General features: G+C 42.5%; 1 protein-coding gene across 3 annotated transcripts; it reads left to right on the forward strand.

Moving 5' to 3' along the window:
- Nucleotides 1–217: 217 nt before the first annotated feature.
- fbxl4 (F-box and leucine-rich repeat protein 4) lies at nucleotides 218–23,457 on the forward strand. Of its 3 annotated transcripts, none has more exons than XM_020709883.3 (9): nucleotides 218–335; nucleotides 1,762–2,398; nucleotides 5,314–5,647; nucleotides 6,293–6,537; nucleotides 6,762–6,975; nucleotides 11,348–11,419; nucleotides 17,460–17,584; nucleotides 17,852–18,039; nucleotides 19,175–23,457. In XM_020709883.3, exons 2-9 carry the CDS (start codon nucleotides 1,902–1,904, stop codon nucleotides 19,336–19,338), a joined length of 1,839 nt encoding a protein of 612 aa, XP_020565542.1. In that variant the 5' UTR covers nucleotides 218–335; nucleotides 1,762–1,901; the 3' UTR covers nucleotides 19,339–23,457. The 3 variants fall into 3 exon arrangements, with proteins under 3 accessions (XP_020565542.1, XP_011483140.1, XP_078789899.1); XM_011484838.3 differs by having other exon boundaries at nucleotides 312–438; XM_078933773.1 differs by lacking the exon at nucleotides 218–335 and adding an exon at nucleotides 594–857.
- Nucleotides 23,458–23,667: the final 210 nt, after the last annotated feature.

Here is a 23,667-nt window from a genome sequence, read left to right on the forward strand (position 1 = left end):
AAAATATCAGTTTATTCGTCCTTGAAACAAAGCAGTTGATTTTAAATCTGATATAAACCCTTTATTAACCTTAAAAGAATAATAATTTAACGTTTCTAAACTTTTTTCTAAAAAATACATACATACAAAATGCTGTAACAGTGGATGGAGAAGACAACAATTTCACATGGAAAATATTGATTTAAGCTTTGATTGTAGATGCAGACTATTTTAATAGTATACAAATGATCATTTTAACTCGATTATTGACTATATTTATTCCAAATGCGCATTTATTCGAGTAGTGCAATCTTAAAGTCGTAGATTTCCGATTATCCTGAAAGTCGCATCAGAAGGTAAACGACAGGAATGGTTGTTTGCAAGCTGAAATAGCTGGAAAAAGATTTGGAAGAGAAGAGGAGAGCTCCTCATGAATGGAAATCTCGACCCACGTTTACTGTACATTCAATTTTATTTATTTTCTTGTGTTTTTATGCTTACGCTAAAGCTACCTAACAGAAGCTAACTGCTCGCATTTTGACAGCTCAGTCAGCCGGTCGGCTAGTTAGCTTAGTTTCGGTTGACTATATCCACAGAATTCCGCATAAGCTAACACACCGGCGGCGTAGGCAATCAGAAACGCTCTCCTGTGTGCGATTTTACCTCAGTCATATTTATTTTAGCTGTCGAAATCAACGAATCTCGTCACTTAAGAAACATTGATTATTGGTAGAGCACTGACAGTAACGGGAAAGCGTTTAAATTCGCCTAAGTTTAAAGTGGTTAACTAGTACATTTTGAGGACATCACATGACCACCAAGGCACGTCCTTGTTAATCAATTTAGCCTTTTAGCCTCTAAAGCGGTGTTATGGGCAGGTAACGTAGCAGATAGCGTGTATGAATGAGGTCACAAGTTAATTTTTAACTTACGTTAAGAACTCATTTAAAACGCAAAAAAACAACAACAACAAAAGCATGCTTATTCGTCACAAGTTGGTCGAGTATCTGTAGTTTTTATTCACTCTTCACTAGAATTGAACATTTATGGCAGAAGACACGTATCCATAACAAAGAAAATGTACATAAACTGAACTGACAGCTTTAGTCCTGACTGCTGCTGAAAGTCTTTTCATGACAGCAGAACTGCAGTTCTCTGCTCTTTTCGGTTAGAAAGGAAAAACACCAGCATCGGCGCTTTATTTCTCTTTGTTAAACTGTTAAGTGATTATATAGGTTTGTTTTTGTGGATTAAAAAGAAAAATAAGTCAAGGAGTAGTTTGTTTTCTGCTAAGAACAATTACATGGTACCGAGGAGGCTTAATACCTTTCCTTAATTGCAGTCATTCCACTTTCTGAAGAAAAAAATGTTTTTCTCACCGTAGCATTTCTGTTGCAATTGTTTTTAAGAAAAGGTATCCTTAATAGAAAATGTTTATCATGCACAAATACAACTCAGAATAGTTATGACAACGGTTAACCCGCAGTTTCAGTATGAATAACATATGTTTAGCAAGTAATCCATCTTTGGCTGGATCACATTCTTTATTTATCACACACTGTAATACAGTTAAATGTCAGATTTGCTGCCCTCTTGGTGTCTAAATGTAAAAATGTGCTTTAAGTTGAAATGAAATGGCAGCTTTTAATAACAGAATTGTCTTCCATGTAAATACTGACTGTCAATCTTTAGAATCAAGCAGGACTTGTATTTTATGGTATCTTAGACCTTCTGCCTTGCCTCTCTAACTCTTGTATGTGTTTGTCTCTGCCTAACCCACAGGTCATGCATGCACCCAGCCATCTAGCCTGTGCTTTGTGCACCCCCAAGCCTTTAGGACAATGCAGTAGCAGTAGTTGGAGGCTCTTCCTCCTTTTAATCTCAGTTTCTCCTCTCTGCCCCCATCCGTCCCACACTTCCCTATGTTAACCCTCTTGAGCATGTTTTACTATATATGTCTGCGGCGGCGCTCCAGGAGTGGGACTCGAGGAGAGGCCCTGAACAGCCGGCGCGCCGTGGAGTCTGGTCAGAGGGCGGTGCTACCAGTCAGCGTGGAGGTTGAGCAGTATGCCAAGGAGGTTTTGGACTTCAGCTCCCATTATGGCAGTGAAAATAGCATGTCCTATACCATGTGGAACTTGGCTGGGGTGCCCAATGTCTACCCCAGCTCAGGGGACTTCACCCAGACTGCAGTGTTCAGGACCTATGGGAAATGGTGGGAACAGTGTGCCAGTGCTCCACTACCTTTTCGTCGCACACCTGAAGGTTTCTACAGTCAGGATTACATAGAACTGGGCTTTGAGGAGCCGGTCTACCCCACAGCAGTCGAAGTGTTTGAGACCTATTACCCCGGAGCCATTGTGCAGATTCTGGCTTGCTCTCACAACCCATTCTCTCAGAACCCAGCAACCGACGTCAGGTAACGGTGTTGTAAATATTACGTTGAATAACATCAGTGCATGAATCTGTTTATGTGCACAGCTAATCAATTCCTAAAACAAATAATGACAATAATAATAATAATGTTGATTCTTGACTTCTCATGCAACAATAGCAGAAGCAAAAGAGAATTTTCTTTTTCACTCTTTAAAAGTTCACGAAAATAGGGTGGTTATATGGCCCATAGCTTGTAAGGGTTTGGGCGGTGGTTTAAGGTGGTTACCCGACAGTTTATCATGGATTCTGACTTTTGAGGCATGAGACTTCACATCTCTGGGAGACATGGAGCTCCGGAGCCTGAGCTTTTGCATGAAGTTGAGAGGTGTCAGCCAGATGTAGCCAGCCTCACGTCCAAGCGCGGCCTGGGCTCCGAAACTCAACACCTTGAGAGGGTTGGTTTCTCCACTCTTCTGGAGTTTATCAAACCGAGAGAAAGCGGGCTGGTGTGACACCCCCCCCCCCCCACCAACACCACCATCATGTTGGAGAGGGTTGCACCCCTGCGCCTTCAGATGGGGGCCAGACCTCTGAATATGGTTTTGGCTACAGCGTGAACAGAAGTTTGGCGTATCCAGTCTTTAGGAGTCTTTCTGGGGGATACTGGAAATTGCCCAGGCGGGGTGTTCCATTGTTCTCCTGGAACACTTCCACACACACTCACCGGGGAAACAACAGCAGCACCTGGAATGTATAAATGGGAGGAATAGCTTCCCTGATTTGAACTCGAGTTGTGTTCTGCTATTGGACCTTTAGGCTTACAACAATTTGAGAGCAGTTCTATCTTAGCAACGGTTTCCGTGTTGGGTGGAGAGCTCCTGACTTCAACTCGGAATATTGTTGTGCAGTGGAGATCTTCTCTACTTTGTTGACATGCCTATGTTGTTGACATGCTGAAGTCACTGAGGTAGTTTCTATCATTGGATTGGTACATTTTGGCACAGTGGCTCCCCTTTTCAAGAAGGGGAACTAAAGAGTCTGTGCCAGTTAAATAGGTGTAATGTTCGCTTTCATGAGGTTGTTGTGCCAATCCGTTGTGGTGAAAAGGGAGCTGAACCAGAAAGCAAATCTCACATTTAACCGTTCGGTCTTTGTTCCATTACTCATCTGTGATCATGAACTCTGGACCATGTCCAAAAATAAACAAGGTCCCAAATAAAAGCAGCCTAAATGAGCTCCCTCTGCAGGGTGGCTGGGTGCTCCCTTACAGATAGGGTGTGGAGCTCGGAGTAGAGCCATCGCTCCTCAATGTGGAAAGAGGCAAGCTGAGGTGGCTTGGGCATCTGGTCTCGATGCCTCCCTGAGGATGTGTTCTAAACATGTCCCACTGAGCGCCTACCCCAGGGAAGACCCAGGACATTCTGGAGAGACTAATTCTCTCAACTGGCCTGGAGGAAGTGGCCGGGGAGAGGAATGTCTAGGACTCTCTGCTTCAACTTCTGCTCCACGAAGTCCTTGATAAGAAGAAGAAAATAGAGGGATGGATAGAAATGGAATCAATAGATGATGAAAAGCTCATTTTCTGCTCTACCAAAGTAGTTATTAGCAGCTCAGCAGAAGGAAACTGTTTACTGGTGAATCTTTTTAATAGTACGGCTGTAGGAAATAATGCAGTTCCACATTTAACACAGTGTTATGGTTTTCCCAGAAGTTCAAATAAAACCAAAGACATAGCAGATTAAGATAAAAATATAATATAAAAGATCTATTTAAAATCAGAAACCTTTACTCCAATTCAAGAAAGATATTTGAAATGGCAGCAAAACAACAAATGGCACTTCTGCTCGTCAACTTTAAAAAAAAAGTCAGCACTCTAGTTTATTTCATTTTAATCCATATCAGGTTTTATAATCTGTGGTTTAAATAAACTTACTGGGAATCTGGTAGTGCGACTGTGCAGAAATGGATATCCTTATGTTAACAGATCTTACCTTTTATGATCTCTGTCAACCTGTCACTAAAGCGATCCTTCACACATGAAAGCCACATATCCAGTTGCTCCCAGATGAAGGAAAACTGTGTTTTGAAAAAGGCTTTTATGAACTATAAACAGAATAATCTCAAAAATATGAAACCAAACGCATCACTGTTTTAACATCTTCTGTTCCTCTGTAAAGTGTGGTTCATATTCAAAGAACGCAGAACAATACCAGATGTCAGCAGAACGTTTTTTTGTGGGTCAAGTTCTATCTTCCACCCTACCTGGTCTGTGTGTATTGAGAATTTAATATGAAATGGGATGCAAAGGTCTAAGAAATGTACGTTTGGAGTTTGACTATTCTGAATTCTTGTCATAAACAAGCTGTTTTTTACTATGTATGAAGCTCAAATGTTTTCATCTCAAGTGTTCAGACTTCAGTTTTGCCAGATGAGGACATGATGATCTTAATAGTGTGCATCAAAGCAGGTTTTTTGTGTTTTTAGGATGTGCTTTAACCTGAGCGGAAATAAAGCCATGTTGTTGTTTTTTTTAACATTTTCTAAATCCCATACGAAGGAAACTTAACTTTATTAAAATTTTAAAATTTATGGAGCGCAATGATCCAGTATAACAATTCTTAACTGTAAGAAAATGTGTTTTGCTTCTAATATTAAAAAAATAAAGCCTGGAGACAGATTGTTTTTCAAGGTGAGGAAACATCTGAAAGCTCCAAATGAGGCTGTGAGGAATGCATTTACCAGGGTTGCCAGGTTGGACAGCTGTCCACCTATAAGGGTTGTTTTGAAATAATCACATTTTCCCAACAGTTGGCAGATTTTTAGAGATTAAATTGAGTTGCCACTATTTACTAATGGCAAGGTAAAAGAAAATGTCTGCAAAAATATTCATGCTTAGCTGTAAGTGGCTTCATAAATGGCTTACTTGTGGAGCATTTAGAAATATGTTCCTGTGTTCAGGTGGGAGGTGTTGTGGTCAGGGGAGCCCACGAAGGTGCTGACCCCCCACGCACGGCAGTTTTCCCCAAAAATCAAGCACATCAACTTCCCCACAAATCTGCTCCGCCTTGAGGTCAACAGCTCTCTGCTGGACTACTACACTGAGCTAGATGCTGTTATCCTGCGTGGGGTGAAAGAGAGGACCATGCTGGCGCTTTATAAGATACCCCACATCGACATAAGTGACCTGAGTGACAGTGAGGAGGAGCTGGGTGACGCTGGAGGCCCTTTCAGGCAAGGAGACGGCAAGCACCAGAGGACCGGCAATGGGTACTTTGACAAACTGCCTTATGAGGTAAATTCCTTCTATGGTGTATTTTCCAGGTGTCAATCTGTCACAGAGAGCAACTTGAGCAGCTGGGGCAGCGGCAGGGGTGTTCAGTTTTCAGCAGAACTCCACACTAGGACTCGAGCTTTTGGACAGATCGTGACAGTTCTTGTGAACAATCATGAGCACAGAGTCATTTTCTTGCCATGTTGACAGAGGCGAGGCCCAAAACACTAGCAGCTCTCTTGATATTTGTTCTCTTATCTTTCCCCCAAACCACTGCCATTAACGGCAGCCCCCACAACTGTGTGTTTGTTTCAGGAGAAACACAATAGAGCTATTATATGTCAGCTGATACCAGTTTGAACACAGGGTATTGTTAATTTACTGTGACAGTCACACAAGCAAAGTCATTCTTTCTCTCTGAAAAGCAACCACTACGCAAAACAAGTCACCTCACTCCTCATCCTGCTCTCAGAGCTCTGTGCTGACTGTTTAGATCTGCCTAATAGAGGGGACACAATTAATATTCTTTACATTGTATTTGATACCAGGTTACACTGCTCTTGTGTTGAGCAAAACATGCTTCGTCCCTGTACTTTCAGTTTGTTGCCTTTTCCTGTCTGGTCCTCCTCTCCTTCCCTGACCCCTCTGCCCATCTTCTGTGCGCAGCTCATCCAGCTGATACTGAGCCACCTGACCCTGCCAGACCTCTGCCGTCTGGCTCAGACCTGCAAGCTGCTGCACCAGCACTGCTGCGACCCGCTGCAATACACCCAGCTGAGTCTGCAACCCTACTGGTCCCGGCTAAATGACGCTTCCCTGGGACACCTACAGAGCCGCTGCACCCTCCTCCAGAGGCTCAACCTGTCCTGGACCGGCAACCGTGGAGCCTTTACTCTGACAGGCTTCAGCAGGTTAGAAGGCCCAAAGTCCTAGAAAACCTAAAAACTGACTTTGAAAAATCCCTGAAAACTCTCACATAGAGACATTTCAAAGACCTCATCGTGCTTGGAGAAATAACCTGGGGTGGGGAGTCATTTCAACAGCAGGATAACCTTTTTAAAGGAAAGCACTAGCTTTTGGGGAGGTTAATCTGTATTCTTTTTTGTCCCTCTTCCATTCTATCACTTTCTTTTAGTTTTCTGAAGGCCTGTGGTCAAAGCCTGGTCTGCCTGGAACTGTCATGCTGTCACTTCCTGAATGAAGCCCGTCTGGAGGTCATCTCTCAGGCTTGTCCTGACCTGCAGGAGCTAAATCTGTCCTCCTGTGACCGCCTCCACCCACAGGCCTTCACACACATCTCTAAACTCACACATCTCCGCAGGCTGGTGCTCTACCGCACTAAGATAGAGGTACGTTCTCACAGTTATTGATGCTCATCACCTGTGGACGAGAACCTTTTTATTTTGAAGTATTCATGTGTAATAAAATGGTATGGGTAATAAATAGCAAATAATAGGTTTTGATTGTCTAGAAACACATTAATAGAGATGTTCCTGTTTTGATGATCTTTAATTCATCATTGCGGAGAATTCTTACATACAGTACAGACCAAAGGTTTGGACACACCTTCTCATACAAAGAGTTTTCTTTATTTTCACGACTATGAAATATAACAAAAAAGTATGAAACAACTGAAAATATGTCATATTGTTGGTTCTTCAAAGTAGCCACCTTTTGCTTTGATTACTGCTTTGCACACTCTTGGCATTCTCTTGATGAGCTTTAAGAGGTAGTCACCTGAAATGTTTTTCACGTCACAGGTGTGCTCTGTCAGGTTTCATAAGTGTCATTTCTTGCCTTATAAATGGGGTTGGGACCATCAGTTGTGTTGTGCAGAAGTCAGGTGGATACACAGCTGATAGTCCTACTGAATAGACTGTTACAATTTGGATTATGGCAAGAAAAAAGCAGCTAAGTACAGAAAAACGAGTGGCCATCATTACATTAAGACATGAAGGTCAGTCAGTCCCAAAAATTGGGAAATCTTTGAAAGTGTCCCCAAGTGCAGACAAGAAAACCATCAAGCGCTACAAAGAAACTGGCTGAAATGCGGATCTCCCCAGGAAAGGAAGACCAAGAGTCACTTCTGCTGCAGAGGATAAGTTCATCTGAGTCAGCAGCCTCAGAAATGGCAGGTTAACAGCAGCTCAGATTAGAGAGCAGGTCAATGGCACACAGAGTTCTAGCAGCAGACACATCTCTACAACAACTGTTACAAGGAGACTGTGAATCAGGCCTGCATGGTAGAATATCTGCTAGGAAACCACTGCTAAAGAAAGGCAACAAGCAGAAGAGACTTGTTTGGGCTAAAGAACACAAGGAATGGACATTAGACCAGTGGAAATCTGGGCTTTGGTCTGATGAGTCCAAATTGGAGATTTTTAGTTCCAACCACCGTGTCTTTGAGCGACGCAGAAAAGGTGAACGGATGGACTCTACATGCCTGGTTCCCACCGTGAAGCATGGAGGAGGAGGTGTGATGGTGTGGTGGTGCTTTGCTGGTGACACTGTTGGGGATTTATTCCAAATTGAAGGCGTACTGAACCAGCATGGCTACCACACCATCTTACAGCGGAATACTATTCCATCCAGTTTGCGTTTAGTTGGACCATCAATTATTTTTCAACAGGACAACTAGGGTTGGGCGATGTCCCTTAAATTGGCAGTTGACGATGTTTGCAGTCAACCATGGATGATGGTATCGTTGGGGGGGGTTATTTTTTTGTTATTATATGCCAAGAGGGAAGTGACTTTAACAAAACAATAGAAAAAAAATAAAAAAAAATAGAAGAGAAGTAGTCCGCTCCTGCACTTAATAGTCAGGTGGACCCGTGGAGCTATCTACCATGTCTCTGAGCAGAGCAGACGGACTTAACAGCTTTGTGTTTAAGGGGAAGGGAGGATGCTTTGTTACGTGTGGGGGACTTAGGACTGTGATCCGTCCCGCAGCTCTACGTGAACGAGCTACCGAACTCAGGAGAACCGGGTGTCCCGGTAAAGTGTGTGTCCGGGCAGAGCTCGGACCGCCAGCACACACACACACAGCGGCTTTAAGCAGACATGTTGCTCAGTCCTTCGAAACCGTTCAAACAATCTCGTGATTTGTGTTTCCAGTCGTGTCCCGACAAAATAAAGGCTGATGTCATTCCCACACATTTACGTGCAGCCAAGATGCAGATTGCAGCATTTCCCGCATGGATTTATGATCATCCAAAGCTAATGTTTTTAGCCCGTGTTAGCTTACTGCTAACTCCGTCCGGCTCTGTTCTTCAACAGAAAAAGCACTGACCACACGGATTAAAAATAAATTGATGAGCGAACAGGCGCTTCATAATAACCGTAACAATAATAAAAGCACATTTAGGAGATCATCTGGCATATTACCGAGCTGAAGTATCTATGCATGTAGCCGCTCTGCGGAACTAATTTTCTCTTCCGGTATTTTCAACTCTACTGCGCATGTGCGAATGATTTATTCCGACCGAAAGTGTGACCCATGTGAACGTTTTTTATAATCAACAATCAACAATGGTATTGTCCATCGGCACAACCCTAATGAAAATGACCCCAAACAGACCTCCAGGCTGTGTAAGGGCTGTTTGACCAAGAGGGAGAGTGATGGGGGGCTGCACCAGATGACCTGGCCTCCACAGTCACCGGACCTGAACCCAATGGAGATGGTTTGGGGGGAGCTGGACCGCAGAGTGAAGGCAAAAGCGCCAACGAGTGCTAAGCATCTCTGGGAACTCCTTCAAGACTGTGGAAGACCATTTCAGGTGACTTGTAGCTCATCAAGAGAATGCCAAGAGTGTGCAAAGCAGTAATCAAAGCAAAAGGTGGCTACTTTGAAGAACCTATAATAACACATACAGTACAGTACAAAAAGTTTTGGACCCACCTTTTCATTCATTTGAATGAGAAGGTGTGTCCAAGCTTTTGGTCTGTACTGTATTTCCACTTGTTTCACACTTTTTTGTAATGTATGTAATTCCACATGTGTTAATTCACAGTTTTGATGCCTTCAGTGTGACTCTACAATTTTCATAGTCATGAAAATAAAGAAAACTCTTTGAATAAGAAGGTGTTTCCACACTTTTGGTCTGTACTGTAGGCAAATAAAAAAATTAAATATTGCAACATACACTTCCACTGCCAAATAATCTTTCCTTTTATTCCCATATACTAGGCAGAATAACTCTGTGCAGGAAGATGAATTCCTTTCAGTTCTTTATTTTCTAACTCTTCATTTAGCTTTTTTTCTTTTCAAAACAAAAGTAGAACAATCCTGCTTCAGACTTGCAGGACAACTTGTTTTTGGAGTAGTTGGAAGAGTGGAAAGTTTATTTGGAAAATTTACTGTATTGAACTGATCCTGATTGAAATGGACTGGAGCTGATATCATATGAATTCATTAGTGAGAAGGTCAGTGTGTGATCATAGCTAAATTAAAGGCTTTTGAATGTTTTTGGGCCAGTTTCCTGCTTTTAGGAATGTCTTACTCGAGGCCTCAGATATTCCTCTACTTTTCTGACAGTGTCAGAAAAACTGCTAATATTTGATCTTTTTATTTTCTGATTTTAACAAATGCATTTTTTATAAGATGCTTCAGAGTGCAGTTGTTGTTTTAGACTAAGAGCACCTACGGCCCAGTGTTGTCTTTTTGGATAAACCTTGTTGACTGAGGTTAGTGATGCGTAGCTGGTGTTTGAGCTCAGGCGTGTCTGACTTTGGTTTTTGTCTTGCATCTCAGCATTTCTGCAGCATCTGGGGTGTTTCAGTGCTGCTGTGGGCATCAGGCAGGGTAGAGTTTCTGCCGTGGAGTCAGGCGGCATCATGCAGGTTGCTTACAGCTGCGTGTCTGTTGAGGCCCGGACATCTCAGTTGTCATTACCCTGTCAGCGCTCTAATTAAATGACTGCCTCGCCAGGGAGGAGACGTTTATGAAAATGCCAGACAGTCATTCACACACAAAAGACACTCTTACTTGAAACTTTTCTGTCACAGAGGTGTTTGTGTTGGCAATCATCGCATTGAATTCCTTCTATATTCATCCTACTGCTACTGAAGAAAAGTTCTCACTTTCACTCTATTAAAAAATGTAAAAATGATATCCTCTGTATCATTATATTACCTTTAAACCAGAAATTGCCTTCCAAGCGTGAAAAGACTGGATGTGTTTCTTTATTTAAATATAATTTTTTTTTCATGAAGAAGATCAAGAAAGTACTTGTCCATCACTGATTCTGCCAGTTGTCCCACTTAAAAAGACTGAAATGTTCATCAAAGATACACTTCAACTATGAAAGACTGAATTTAAAAAAGAGTTCAGGAAATCATCTACTTTGATTTTTATTAAGTAATTTGTAAATTATGGTGGAAAATAAGTGTTTGGTCAATAACAAAAGTTCTACTCAATACTCTGTTATATACCTTTTTTTTGGCAATGACAGCAGTCAAACGTTTTCTGTAAGTCTTCATAGGTATTCATAACTTGTTGCTGGTATTTTGACCCATTGCTTCATGCAGATCAACTCTAAAGCAGTGATGTTTTGGGGCTGTCGCTGGGCAACACGGACTTGCTAGAAATTTGGCCCCAGTCCTTCAATAATTAGTATCCTTCCTACCTTGTTTTTAATGCGGTAGTGCCTGTCCTCCAGTGTATTTATGGAGGCATCCGACTCTCTGCAGACTTTATAGAGTTGATTTTGTTTCACTCTGCAGCAAACGGCCATCCTGAGCATCCTGACTTTCTGCGTAGAGCTGAGACATCTCAACCTGGGGAGCTGTGTGAGGGTGAGCATGGATGAACACTGTAATGAATGTTGCACAAATATAGCTGTAAATATACTTCAGACCGTAAATGTGTGGCTCAGGAGAAATACAATAGTTCCCACATGAAATCCACTCAACGCTGCAGTATAAATACACGTGCTGTTAAATCTTTGTATTGTTTCCAAAAACACAAAGTTTGATTTTTTTTTTTTTATAATGAGCTGTCATAATTTCTTATACCAAAATATTGCTTTGACTTAGAAGCATCTTATTTCTCAAAGATTAGCACTGAAAGTGCTTGAATAAGCTATTAAGTTTTTGTAGTTATGCTTAATAACCTTGTTTTATAAACATTTATTAACGAACAACAATTTGCATAAATAATACAAGTCAGCATTAAAAATATCCTTGTTTAGTTTTTATTTTTAGACACAAGCAATGTGTCAACAAGCTGTGTTTGTATCATTTATTACTTAAAGACCGACTCCGATGAAAAAAGTGTTTTTTTGTTTTTGTTTTTAAATGTTTTTTTTAGAAGTTGTCTGAGATGGCATCTGACTCAAAACTGTACAGCTGGATAGCTCCAATATAGTTATCCAGCTATAATTTTTGTTGTGCCAGGAATGTTAGGTTGGGGGTGTGAGGACTGTAAGTTAGTGGGAGAGTGTGTAAACGTGGAGCTCTCAGCAACAGAGAGAGAAAGGGGGGGTAGGGCTGCTCTGCGCCAGTCAGAGTGGGACTTTAAATCTTCGTTTTAGGGTGGATTCACACTGGATCCGTCTGTTCCGGACCGTCTGTTCCGCTACAACTCTGTGCTCATACATGTATTGTAACGTCCGGTTGGACATAATGAAAAGTCGTAGACAGCTTAAACGGTTGCTGTCCGCCGTAACCACACCAAACACGGCACAAAACGGAAGACTCGCCCTGACCTTGTCTTCTTATTCGATTTCCGTGCACACACTCTCTCACGACAATCCTTTATCCCTTGTGCTAGCCTAGTGGGTCATCTAGACCCACTAGACAGTGCGCTGAGCCTTTTTTCTTCAATGATTTCTGATCTTCACTGGTGTCCATGGATTACATGAAATCCTCTCCACCTTTATCCACCCGTCAATGTAAGGGTGGGGTCATCTGGACCCCATAAGATAGCACAAGAGTTACATTCATTCGCTCCTCTGCCCCCACCCACACTCTTCCAATCACATTCATCTAACTGACTGGAGCACCAATGGAAACACAGAACACAACAGAATCTTTTGACTATAACTGAGGATAGCAATGCAGAACAGATTAAAACAGCTTAACGTCAGTTGCTACAGAATGTATCTAACTCAAATGAAGATTTAAAAAGAGGAAAACGTGAAAAGAACGCAACATTTTAGAACAGTTCCTCTTGTGATCTCTTCAAAAATAACTGCACTGCTATCAGTGATTGACAGTAGAGATGCTCAAAGACAGTTTCATCCAAAGATAACTCAGGGAAATGTTCTAAATGCAGTCATTTTGGTGGTTAAGGTATCAGGTGTTTATCTGTTAAATGCGTTTATTTGCTTTCATCTGTGGATGAAAGGATTAAAAAATGGCCACATTATCTAACACTAAGCCAAAACACTGAAAGTCTGATCAAGGGACTCTTTGTTAGTAATGTCTTTCTTGGTCTCTAGAGAAAGGGAAGTTGTGATGCCAGCTATTACTGACACTTTATCATTCCAGTATGTCAAAACACTCAGCAGAATGTAGAGAATCCACCACAGACTGATTCATGGCTGCTCATACCATATATTCAAAAGTATTTTCAAGAGTTTCATAAAAAAAATATAGCAAAGTCTGCTATAAATCTGTGAGAAATGAACTAGTTTGACACAAACATTGTCTCTATCTCCACATACTGTCTGCAGCATTTAGGAAAGTCTGTTTTAGAGTGTATGGATCTGAGTGTCCTTCAGATTTCAATGATCATTAAGAAGAAAGCTTTGAAGCTTTTAATTATCAATTTAAGTGAAAAGTAATAAAAGAGTACATTAATAAAACAGCAGCACTATCGTGGGCTGGTTGATGCGTATATTCTGTTTAGGAAAACTTAGGTACTACTACATTAATGCTTAAGGTTTAAGATTCTTTTTGTCACATTCCCAGCTATTACTTGCATACAAATTGCATTTCAGTAACTGATTTCTATTCTTACTATCCAACCAAATCGATCTGTCGTAGGCAAGTTGTTGAGTCATTCCATACGTTATAAAAATCATTTCAAAATGAAATAAGTCCATTATATCGATTTTGGAAAATATCATTTGGATTGAGGTATGTTGGTTTTTTTCTATAATGACAAAAAAACCATCACACCATCACAGCAAACACACGTAATGACAGCAAAAAATGATCTGTCCATCATTCCAGTCCAATGTGTGGAAACACATTGAATCTAACTGACATTTGACCACATAAAGTGGTAGAATTTTCTAATAATCATATGTGAAAAAAAATGTTAAAGAAAAAATACACACTTTTTAACACAGTAGCACATTATTAAGGAGGGAAAAAAATTAAGCATTAATCTTGGTGTCTAAATCCTTTTGTTTTTTTATTTATTTTTTTCTTTTTAAAACAAATTTTCGTGTTTCTTTTAAAAATGTATCGGTAGTCTTTTTTGGGCCTTATTTGCTTAAAGTTATTTTACTTTTTTAGCAGAGCAAGTTGTCATGACGTCGTGGACGTGGCAGACCCAGTTGCTGAAACCCGGAAGTAAACTCTCGACCAGAAATAGTTTGTAAAGAGTATTTAATTCTCCAGGGGCTTTACAGAGTCTCCAAGAGAGCGTAGCTTGAGAAATCTTTGGATGACGCTTTGACGTCCCAGGAGCGCGGCGGACCGTGGAACCTGAGGAGCGTAATGTGGGGGAGCCGAGGACGGCGGGACCAACTTGAGGTGGAGCAGGACGCCGAGGACAGCGGGATCGATGTGGAGCGAGGCGTGGGCGCCGAGGACGGCGGGACCAGCGTGGAACGTGGAGAGGAGCTCAACCGCGGGAACCAGCATGACCAGTGGGAGATGAACCTGAAGGTGAGTACAAGCAAGGTAAGTAACAACGTGACTTGACAAGGTTTAGAGAATACTAAAGGGCCAGACATAAGCACCGGAGTAAGTATAACAAACTGGCGCTGGATACTGGAGAAGACAACTCTTATGAAGGCAGGCAGGAGATGAGGAGATGCAGGACAGCTGGTTCCAATCAGCAGAGCAGGAGCAGGAGTGCTGGGAGGGGGAGGTGGCTGACACAGCCACCATGACAGTACCCCCCCCTCAACGACCGCCTCCAGGCGGTCCAGGACGGCGATCCGGGTGGGCCCGGAAGAAGTCGTCCAGGAGGGAACGGTCCAGAATCAGGGAGCGCGAGATCCATGAACGCTCCTCCGGACCGTACCCCTCCCAGTCCACCAGGTACTGGAAGCCGCGACCCCGGCGGCGGATGTCCAGGATCCGACTAACGGTGAAAGCAGGAGCGCCGTCGATGACCCGGGCGGGAGGCGGGGAAGCGGATGGCGGGCAAAGTGGACTTTCCTGAAAGGGCTTGATGTTCGAGATATGGAACGAGGGATGTACCTTTAAAGCCGCCGGGAGCCGCAGTCTGACACAGGTTGGGTTAATGATTCTCTCAATAGTATATGGACCAATATAGCGGGGCGCCAGTTTACGAGAGGTAGATTGCAGGGGTATATTCTTGGAGGAAAGCCAGACTTTTTGACCGGGTTGGTAGTCGGGACCCGCTCTCCTGCGACGGTTGGCGATCCGACAATTACTGTCCCGTGTACGCAGGAGAGCGGCCTTGGCCTGGCGCCAAACGCGTTGAACGCGTTGGAGGTGGTGTTGCACAGAAGGGACGGCCAAATCCAGTTCATGAGAGGGGAACAGAGGTGGAGAATAACCGAGAGAGGCTTCGAAGGGTGACATACCGGTGGCAGCGGAGGGATGGTTATTATGTGCGTACTCAATCCAAACGAGGAACTTGGACCAACTGGACGGGTTCTGGGCCGCCAGACAACGGAGTGCGGCCTCCAACTCCTGATTTGCACGTTCAGCTTGGCCGTTAGATTGGGGGTGGTATCCTGAGGTCAGGCTTACCGTGGCGCCAAGAGCAGAGCAAAAAGAACGCCAAACCTGGGACACGAACTGGGGTCCCCGGTCTGAAACAATGTCTGTGGGTATCCCGTGATGCCTGAAGACCTGGTGAACTAGAACGTCAGCCATTTCGGTGGCCGTAGGAAGTTTAGGTAGGGGAATGAACTGAACGGCTTTGGAAAAACGATCGATTATGGTGAGAATAACCGTATTACCTTGGGAAGGAGGTAACCCAGTGACGAAGTCTAATGCGAGGTGGGACCAAGGGCGCCCGGCGACGGGCAGAGGGTGGAGGAGGCCGGCGGGAGGTGAATTGGAGGACTTAGATCTGGCACACACCGTACAGGCGGCGACGAACTCCCTGGTATCCTGCTCCATGGAAGGCCAGAAAAACCTGCGTTTAATGAGATTTAGAGTCCTTTGGACACCCCCATGGCAGGATACCCGGGACGTGTGCCCCCACACCAGGACATCGGAACGGAGTGAGGAGGGAACATACAGAGTGTTAGCGGGGGGAGGAGGATGGTCGGGTTCTTCGCCTTGGGCCTGGTGGACACGGGTCTCGATATCCCAGGTGAGGTTACCAATGACACATGTGGGGGGTATGATGGGAACCGCCTCATGATGATCGTGGGCGCTGAATATTCGCGAGAGGGCATCAGGTTTTACATTGCGACTACCGGGACGATATGTGATGGTGAAAGTGAAGCGATCGAAGAAAAGACACCAACGGGCCTGACGAGAGTTAAGGCGTTTAGCTGTACGGAGATAAGCTAGGTTTTTATGGTCGGTCCATACAATGAAGGGATGCTCAGCCCCCTCAAGCCAATGACGCCACTCCTCAAGCGCGAGCTTAATGGCAAGGAGTTCGCGGTTGCCCACGTCATAATTTTGTTCCGCGGGGGCCAGTTTGTTCTGTCATGACGTCGTGGACGTGGCAGACCCAGTTGCTGAAACCCGGAAGTAAACTCTCGACCAGAAATAGTTTGTAAAGAGTATTTAATTCTCCAGGGGCTTTACAGAGTCTCCAAGAGAGCGTAGCTTGAGAAATCTTTGGATGACGCTTTGACGTCCCAGGAGCGCGGCGGACCGTGGAACCTGAGGAGCGTAATGTGGGGGAGCCGAGGACGGCGGGACCAACTTGAGGTGGAGCAGGACGCCGAGGACAGCGGGATCGATGTGGAGCGAGGCGTGGGCGCCGAGGACGGCGGGACCAGCGTGGAACGTGGAGAGGAGCTCAACCGCGGGAACCAGCATGACCAGTGGGAGATGAACCTGAAGGTGAGTACAAGCAAGGTAAGTAACAACGTGACTTGACAAGGTTTAGCGAATACTAAAGGGCCAGACATAAGCACCGGAGTAAGTATAACAAACTGGCGCTGGATACTGGAGAAGACAACCCTTATGAAGGCAGGCAGGAGATGAGGAGATGCAGGACAGCTGGTTCCAATCAGCAGAGCAGGAGCAGGAGTGCTGGGAGGGGGAGGTGGCTGACACAGCCACCATGACACAAGTGGAGTGAAACGGGGAGCTTGTGGCCCGCCCAGCAATTCTTACATTTAACCATTCTTTGGTCATTTGTATTAGCTAGTGTTGGAGATATTACATTTAATATTAGGTTTAGGTTTCACTATATAACCATGTTCAACTCTGTTTTGAAGAAAGCACACGCAGATAACACATTTATCATTGCGCAATTTAAATATGAATAAACAACGGCATATGACAGGGTTTAGCATTAGCTGTATTTTACTTTGCTATATTAGGACTAAGTGGCCTATACAAGTTCTAGCAACTTTTTCAGTTTTCTACATGTCCTTATTTGCTTCCGAGTACCTCTGTATCCTCAAGCCCAGCTTCAGCTGTCAGCATTTACATGCATTTTCAGGAAATGCAGTTTTCCTGCTTCTGATTTCATTTTTGCGTGGATCCTCCTCAGATCGATGACTATGATGTTGTAGCCAGCATGTTGGCCACGCGCTGTCGCTCCCTGCGCTCTGTGGACTTGTGGCGCTGTAGAAACCTGACTGACCGAGGCCTCAATGAGCTCGTTTCTGGTTGCAGGTGAGCAAAACCTGCAGGTGGAAAATACAACTGATAATAACATTCTTCTTGTAAAAGATTGCTCTGTTTCTGCTCAATCATTAATCGTCGTGATAATTCCTACAGACTCAACTGAAATAAGCTTCTTAATAGAGCAGGAATTTCAAAAATCTGTACATGTTTCTTCCAAATGTGACTCCTTTTCAAAGGGAAATCAGTCGGTTTACCGCCTGACTGAGTTTAAAGCTGGGTCTCCGTGGTTTTCATGTGTCTCATGTGGTTGATCAGGATGCTGGAGGAGCTGGACCTGGGCTGGTGTCCCACGCTGCAGAGCAGCACCGGTTGTTTCCAGCAGCTCGCCCGCAGTCTGCCTCGACTCCGAAAGCTCTTCCTCACTGCCAACCGCACCGTCTGTGACTCTGACATAGAGGAGCTGACTGCCTGGTGTCCCTCCCTGCAGCATCTCGACATACTCGGTACACTTTCAGCACCACCATTATGTGTCAATGCTTTTTAGCTGAAGCTTATCATCAGTTAACTGTAGTTGTTAAAGTCCTGCTTTGATTATCTTTTGATGCATTTTTAAAGCTGTCCCAGTGGTCTTTCAAATATGATGTTTTTAGCCAAAATCAAAAAACTTTTAGTTTGCGGGGACATAGTTTCGGCAGAGCGGCAGGTGCTCTTTAGAAATTTACCTCCGACATGTGGGCAGAACTGTTGGTGCAGAGTAAACCCGACCCCTCCTTCCTTCACTCACCTGTTTACATCATGTGTCATCATGGGCTACATCCAGCTCGCCGTTTAATTTTATTACTCTGATAAAATGACACAAGAGCAAAGAAAACTACATTTGATTTGTTATTGCTGAAAAGCACTAATTTGTTTGTTTTGTTAGGCAGCATTCACCTATTTTGAATTCATGTAATTTTGACAAGATTTATTTTTTTTATGGAGAGCAAAATAATTTGGTAAATTTACTATTTCAGTTTATTTTTTATATTAAATGGCATAAGTGTAAAGAAATGTTGATGTTTTTTTCGTTTAACGTTTGCTTATTTCTATTGGTCTCATTTTGATAGGATATATTTTTGTGGAGAGAAAAATATAAGTTATTTAAGGTTTAAGTTGATTTATTCCGGAATAATATTATTTGTCTTTTTGTGACTTTTAAAAGCTTGTGATGTTTAAAAAGTTTAGTTATAGTGTATTCATTTAACATTTCTCCTGTTCGGCCCGCGACCTTCAGCATGTTTTGGATTTTGGCCCCTCAGCTATCGAGTGACCCCCCCCTGGTTTCCACGCGCTCCCACCAGCTGGTCTTCAACGTTTCACACAGATGTTTAGCAGATCGAGAAGCTTTTTTAGATGTTTAGCATTAATATCTTTGGTCAAAGAACATTGATTCACTTTAAGGATAAACTGTGACTCACTTTGTCTCTGAAGAACTCTCGTGTTCTCCATTGCAACAATGTTAATAAACCCACAAAAACAAGAACGATGTCTGACATGATGACTAATATTTTTAAATCCGCTCTTTTGACTTTTGACTTTAAAGCTTGATTTCTACCCGGTAACGTTTTCTCCCCCTTCACTGTGGTTCTTCTCAAACAGGCACACGGTTGGTGAGTGCTGCCTCTCTGAAGAAACTCCTTCAGGCTTGTCCTAAACTTCTTCTCCTGGACATCTCCTTCTGCTCCCAGATAGACATGCAGGTCGTCCAAGAGCTGTCCAGCCTCTTCCCCAATGTTTTCATCAAGAAAAGTTTTACTCAGTGACTCCACAGTCCCCTTTCTTTCTGCCACGAGGCAAGCGGAGGAAAGCTTGCTACCCAACAGATGCTGCCCCAAAATAAGGTGGAGGCGGGTCAGAGGAGATGAAGAACCTGCACCACAGACAAAGTCTTCTGTTAGACAGCAAACAATAAGGTTGTTCTAAGTTAAATAGCTTTTGGAGGATTGTACTGACTGAACACAAACAGCTTAGCCCTCTGGGTGTAGGCTGAGACTTTTTAAAATAAGTTAAAGTAAAGCCACAGTTTGTTTTGCTTGCATCTCATACCAATGTAAGGAGTTATTTTTGTTCTGTTCCAACTGTTCTGGCCTCACGTATTCATCTCACAAAGGTTTATTCCTTTCGCTTAGTGCCTTCTTAAACATTGGTAAAACATGAATTAATGTTGGCCCTATCATTTTAAGAAGTCACCATTCTTCCACTATTGTGCATAAATTTCAAGACGTGATTGAAAACAAAACCTTTTTTACAGTTTTCCAGTGGTTGTGGTCTTAACTTTGGCTCAGATTACTGACCTGTACAGCTCTGCTTATAGCAGCTGGTTTCAGGGCTTTGACTGAGCCTCTGCATTCATCACTTCTTCTAAAATGGTAGATTATTTCATACTAGATCTGCACTCCAATGCAAACTTACATTTGAATAGAAATACACTCAAAGTTTTTCATCCTATAAGAAAGAGACGGCAGACTTTCTTCCCTCAGAGCTTTCAGATTTCTGCTTTGCTTTAAGCCGCCTCGGGTAGTTGGTGGACTTTTTAAAAATGATTATTAGTCGTTTGCACAGAGAACTTCTGGCAAAGATGGTCTAATCTTTAAAGTAATTCAGGTAAAAGTCATATTTTGTTAAAACAATAATAATTATGAGAACAAAGAGTTTTTCTTTTTTTATTCTTGACAGCTGAAAAAGTTTTCTGTAGCACATGAGAAGCAAATAGTAAAAATGTTGTAAATGATTCGTTTGAAATTCTGCAGCTCATTTAAAAAGAAAAAAAAATGAAACAAAAGAAAAACAAAGTTAGAACATTGTGTTGACGCTTTTCTTTTGTCTTTGAGTAAAACATAAACTTAAAACATGAAACATTGGAACTAAATTCCTTCTCTGGAGCTTTTTTCTGGTATTGCAATTAATCCGGTTAGACTTTTCCTTAAACACACACACCCACGCACACGGACAAACACATTGAAATATTGCTTGCTCTGGTGACTTTTCCTTCTTGTCTGTGGGAAGATAAACTTTTCCACATGATCACCACTCATGCTTTCAGCTGCAAAGGTGATGTTCCAACTTTAGTTTAGCCTCGATTTCTGTTGCTGCGCTCCCTGCTTATTCAGAAGAGACGTCTGCTGGGACTGTGTTCTCTTTGTCCTTTAGGGTTTCTGTGTTCACACTACCTGTCCACCTTTTCAACATGACAGTGGGCCTATGATTAGAAATTACAACACGTACATTTTTACAGCCCTTTGATATTCCACTGACTCCTGTTTCTCCTTGGTTGGACTTCATTTCTGCTTTGTCAGCGTTCTTCGCCCTCGCTCTCCCGCCCGTACGCTCATCTTTCATAATCTTCCTGTTTTGTTTGTACTTGCTCAAAATCTGAGACCAGGTTAACTGAAAACAGCAAATATCTTTTGCAGATCTGAAGAAATTGTATCCCTTTTGTCTTTGTTGTAACAGACAGATCTCCTGTTGAGGTCGGGTTAGCTGTCAGTCATCACTTCAATTCCTTACAGTCTGAAAGAGTTCTCCCTTACCTGAAGCCTCATTTACATGGTACACCTGTGCAGGTTTATAAAGACAAATGACAGAGGGACTCCTTTAGTCGTTTTTTTTTCCGTTTTTTTTTAGAAATATTTTTCTGGGTTGTATTAAGACCGCTTCACCAAACCGTTGTAGACGAGTGAAACTATTTTATTTAGGTTACAACCTTAAAGCATTAAGTTTATAGTTTTTCTAAAGCATTTTCTCTGCTCACTTTAGAAGTGTGCACTCTCATCTTCAAAGATGATCAATTGAAGAAATGTTAAATGTTAATTTAGGCCTGTTTGGAAGAATTTAAAAATAAGAGTGGATTCTTTTTAAAATGTTGTTGGTCCAAGCCTGTTCCATTCAAGCCTGGGTTGGTCATTTATTACACATTGTGTTGTGTAAAGCCTCACAGTCTAAAGCTAACCGTAAATTCTGGGGCTCAAACTGCAGACGTAAAGATGAAGAAACACCTTCAGCTGCTGTAGCACTAAAATGCATTGATGACACATTTCTAAAACCTTGTACAGCAGAAAACATAAATAGGTCTTTTACCAGTCAATAGAAAAGCAGAAATAAGACACATTTGAAGTTTGAATCAATTGGTCTTGGTGTGATTGTCTTACTTGGAAATATTTTAGTCAAAAAATGCGCCTTTTGCAGTCTTGAATGGTTTTCAGCTGTGTAGGTGTTGTTACCACATTTCAGGAGAACGTTTTGGTTTACATTCTTGGGTGTTTCTGCCTTTAAAAGTCCAGTCCATTTTGTTGAGTTGACTTTTCTCAAACTTTAGCTTTTCCACTTGCTGTACTCCGGTTCTTTCCCTGAATCATCTTTTCACTGATTTGACCTTTTTTCTTTCATAATGAGAATCCCTCAAGCATGATTAAACTGTGTTGTCCTTTAGGAAAAAGGGTTTTGTTTTTGGTGCCAGGGTCATTTCATTTTTGTGCGTCTTTAGGTGCAGGACTATCAGCGTGTTGTGTAGTATTTTTGCATCAAAATAACCAAAGTCTTTGCGTAATTGGAAAACTTGATTTCTCTTAAACAACATAAAGAAGTGAGGAGTTGTTAGTGATTTTACCTTCTTTAAATTGGCATTTCGGTTCAAACAGGGTTTATAATGAAGGCTCTGGTTATATTAGAAGTTATCCAGATATTCTGAAATGATTTGCACTCATATTGCAAATGATTTTCATTTTGTATTGTGTAGTAAAAACCTGTGATGTTAACTGAGGGCAGCATGTGACCGCTGTTACCTCAGTGTCTGGTGGTCAACTCAGGGTTTGTACAGGCGCATCCTCCTCACACAGAATGCTTCACAACAACACAAAGGACATCTCTGGAGTGCAGCTCGCTGTAAACTCAAACTAACACTGCAGGAACTGAGACAAAGGAGAAATCCTTTCACATTTGTTGTAGTGCATCAGAAAATATCTTGCTGCTGGTGAATAAGTGTTCCAACTTGGTCTTTTTTCTCTTTGAAACATTTTGAGTTTAATGTTCATGTTTGTAAATATTTGTGCCTTATGCTGCTGAATGTGGTGATGTAGATTGTTGTGGTTTGCAGAGCTTGTACGTTCCTTCACCAAAGTACATTTACAGTCATGTGTCACAGTCAGAAATGGATCTGTTCATTTGCCATATATTGTACATCAGACAAGTGGACTCGTATGCAATGATATATATTTCTTTAGTCTCTGCTCCTGTGGTGTCCAGGTTTTCTCCTGATTATGCAGTGATGGTTTGAATTCCTGTTTATGGAACCTTAACTGTACAGTTTTTGAGGTTGTATGTGATTAAGAGTTTAAGTTCCTTATTTTCCTTGACTTTATTGACTCAGAGTCCTACAGTCAAACCGTGAGTTTGCCTAATGATCTAATGCGTGAAACACCCCATTAAGATTACATTTCATCTCAATTTTTTTTTTTAGGGTTGAGAAGTATTTAAGTCACTTCCGACCTGCAGCCCCGGGGCATAATAATGGGGCAGAATGGACAGCAGTGCCTCCCTCAGATGATGCAATTCTCACTAAAGCTGCAGCAGGTTGTGATTGTTTCATATCTGTGCAGCACATTTTTCTGGCCTATCTGAAAAATCCAGGAAGTCACCTCAGCGAGATTCACATAGAAGTGCTGCAGTGATGCCGGGGAAACGCCAGCATGAAGGACAGCCTGATGGTAGCTGTCAGAATCAAAGTGTTTGTGGGGAGAAGCTGCTGGGGTTCTTCTTGCTCCTCTGTAATCAATATGCACTCTGGTCATGTGATGAACCTCTGTGGCGTGCTTGGGCAGGACGTTTTGTTATGTCTTTCCCACAACGACACAGGGTTTTTAAATAAAGTGAAAGCTGATGACTGATCTGCCGTGGCTCCTTTAATTCTCACATAGTTTGAACAAGACAGTTATTAAGGGGAGGCAGGGGTCTTATTTAGACGTATTCCGTTTTCCCCCTGATTGAATGAACATTAGACCGTCTGCTGCAGAAAAATAAATGGTCTAACTGCTGGGTCTTCATGAAGTGAGATGGTGTGATTAGAAAGAGACTTGCCTGTTAAATTTTCCAGCCAT

The sequence above is a fragment of the Oryzias latipes genome, chromosome 16 (assembly GCF_053564925.1).
Source record: "Oryzias latipes strain Hd-rR chromosome 16, Olatipes_Hd-rR_3.1".
Taxonomy (NCBI): Eukaryota; Metazoa; Chordata; class Actinopteri; order Beloniformes; family Adrianichthyidae; genus Oryzias; species Oryzias latipes.

What these genes read in the sequence shown, in the direction of transcription:
- fbxl4 (XM_020709883.3), top strand. Translation starts at nt 1,902, where the DNA reads ATGTTAACCCTCTTGAGCATGTTTTACTATATATGTCTGCGGCGGCGC. An exon ending in TCTACCGCACTAAGATAGAG is followed by an intron (nt 6,976 to 11,347) that starts GTACGTTCTCAC and finishes TTCACTCTGCAG; the next exon opens with CAAACGGCCATCCTGAGCAT. An exon ending in GAGCTCGTTTCTGGTTGCAG is followed by an intron (nt 17,585 to 17,851) that starts GTGAGCAAAACC and finishes GTGGTTGATCAG; the next exon opens with GATGCTGGAGGAGCTGGACC.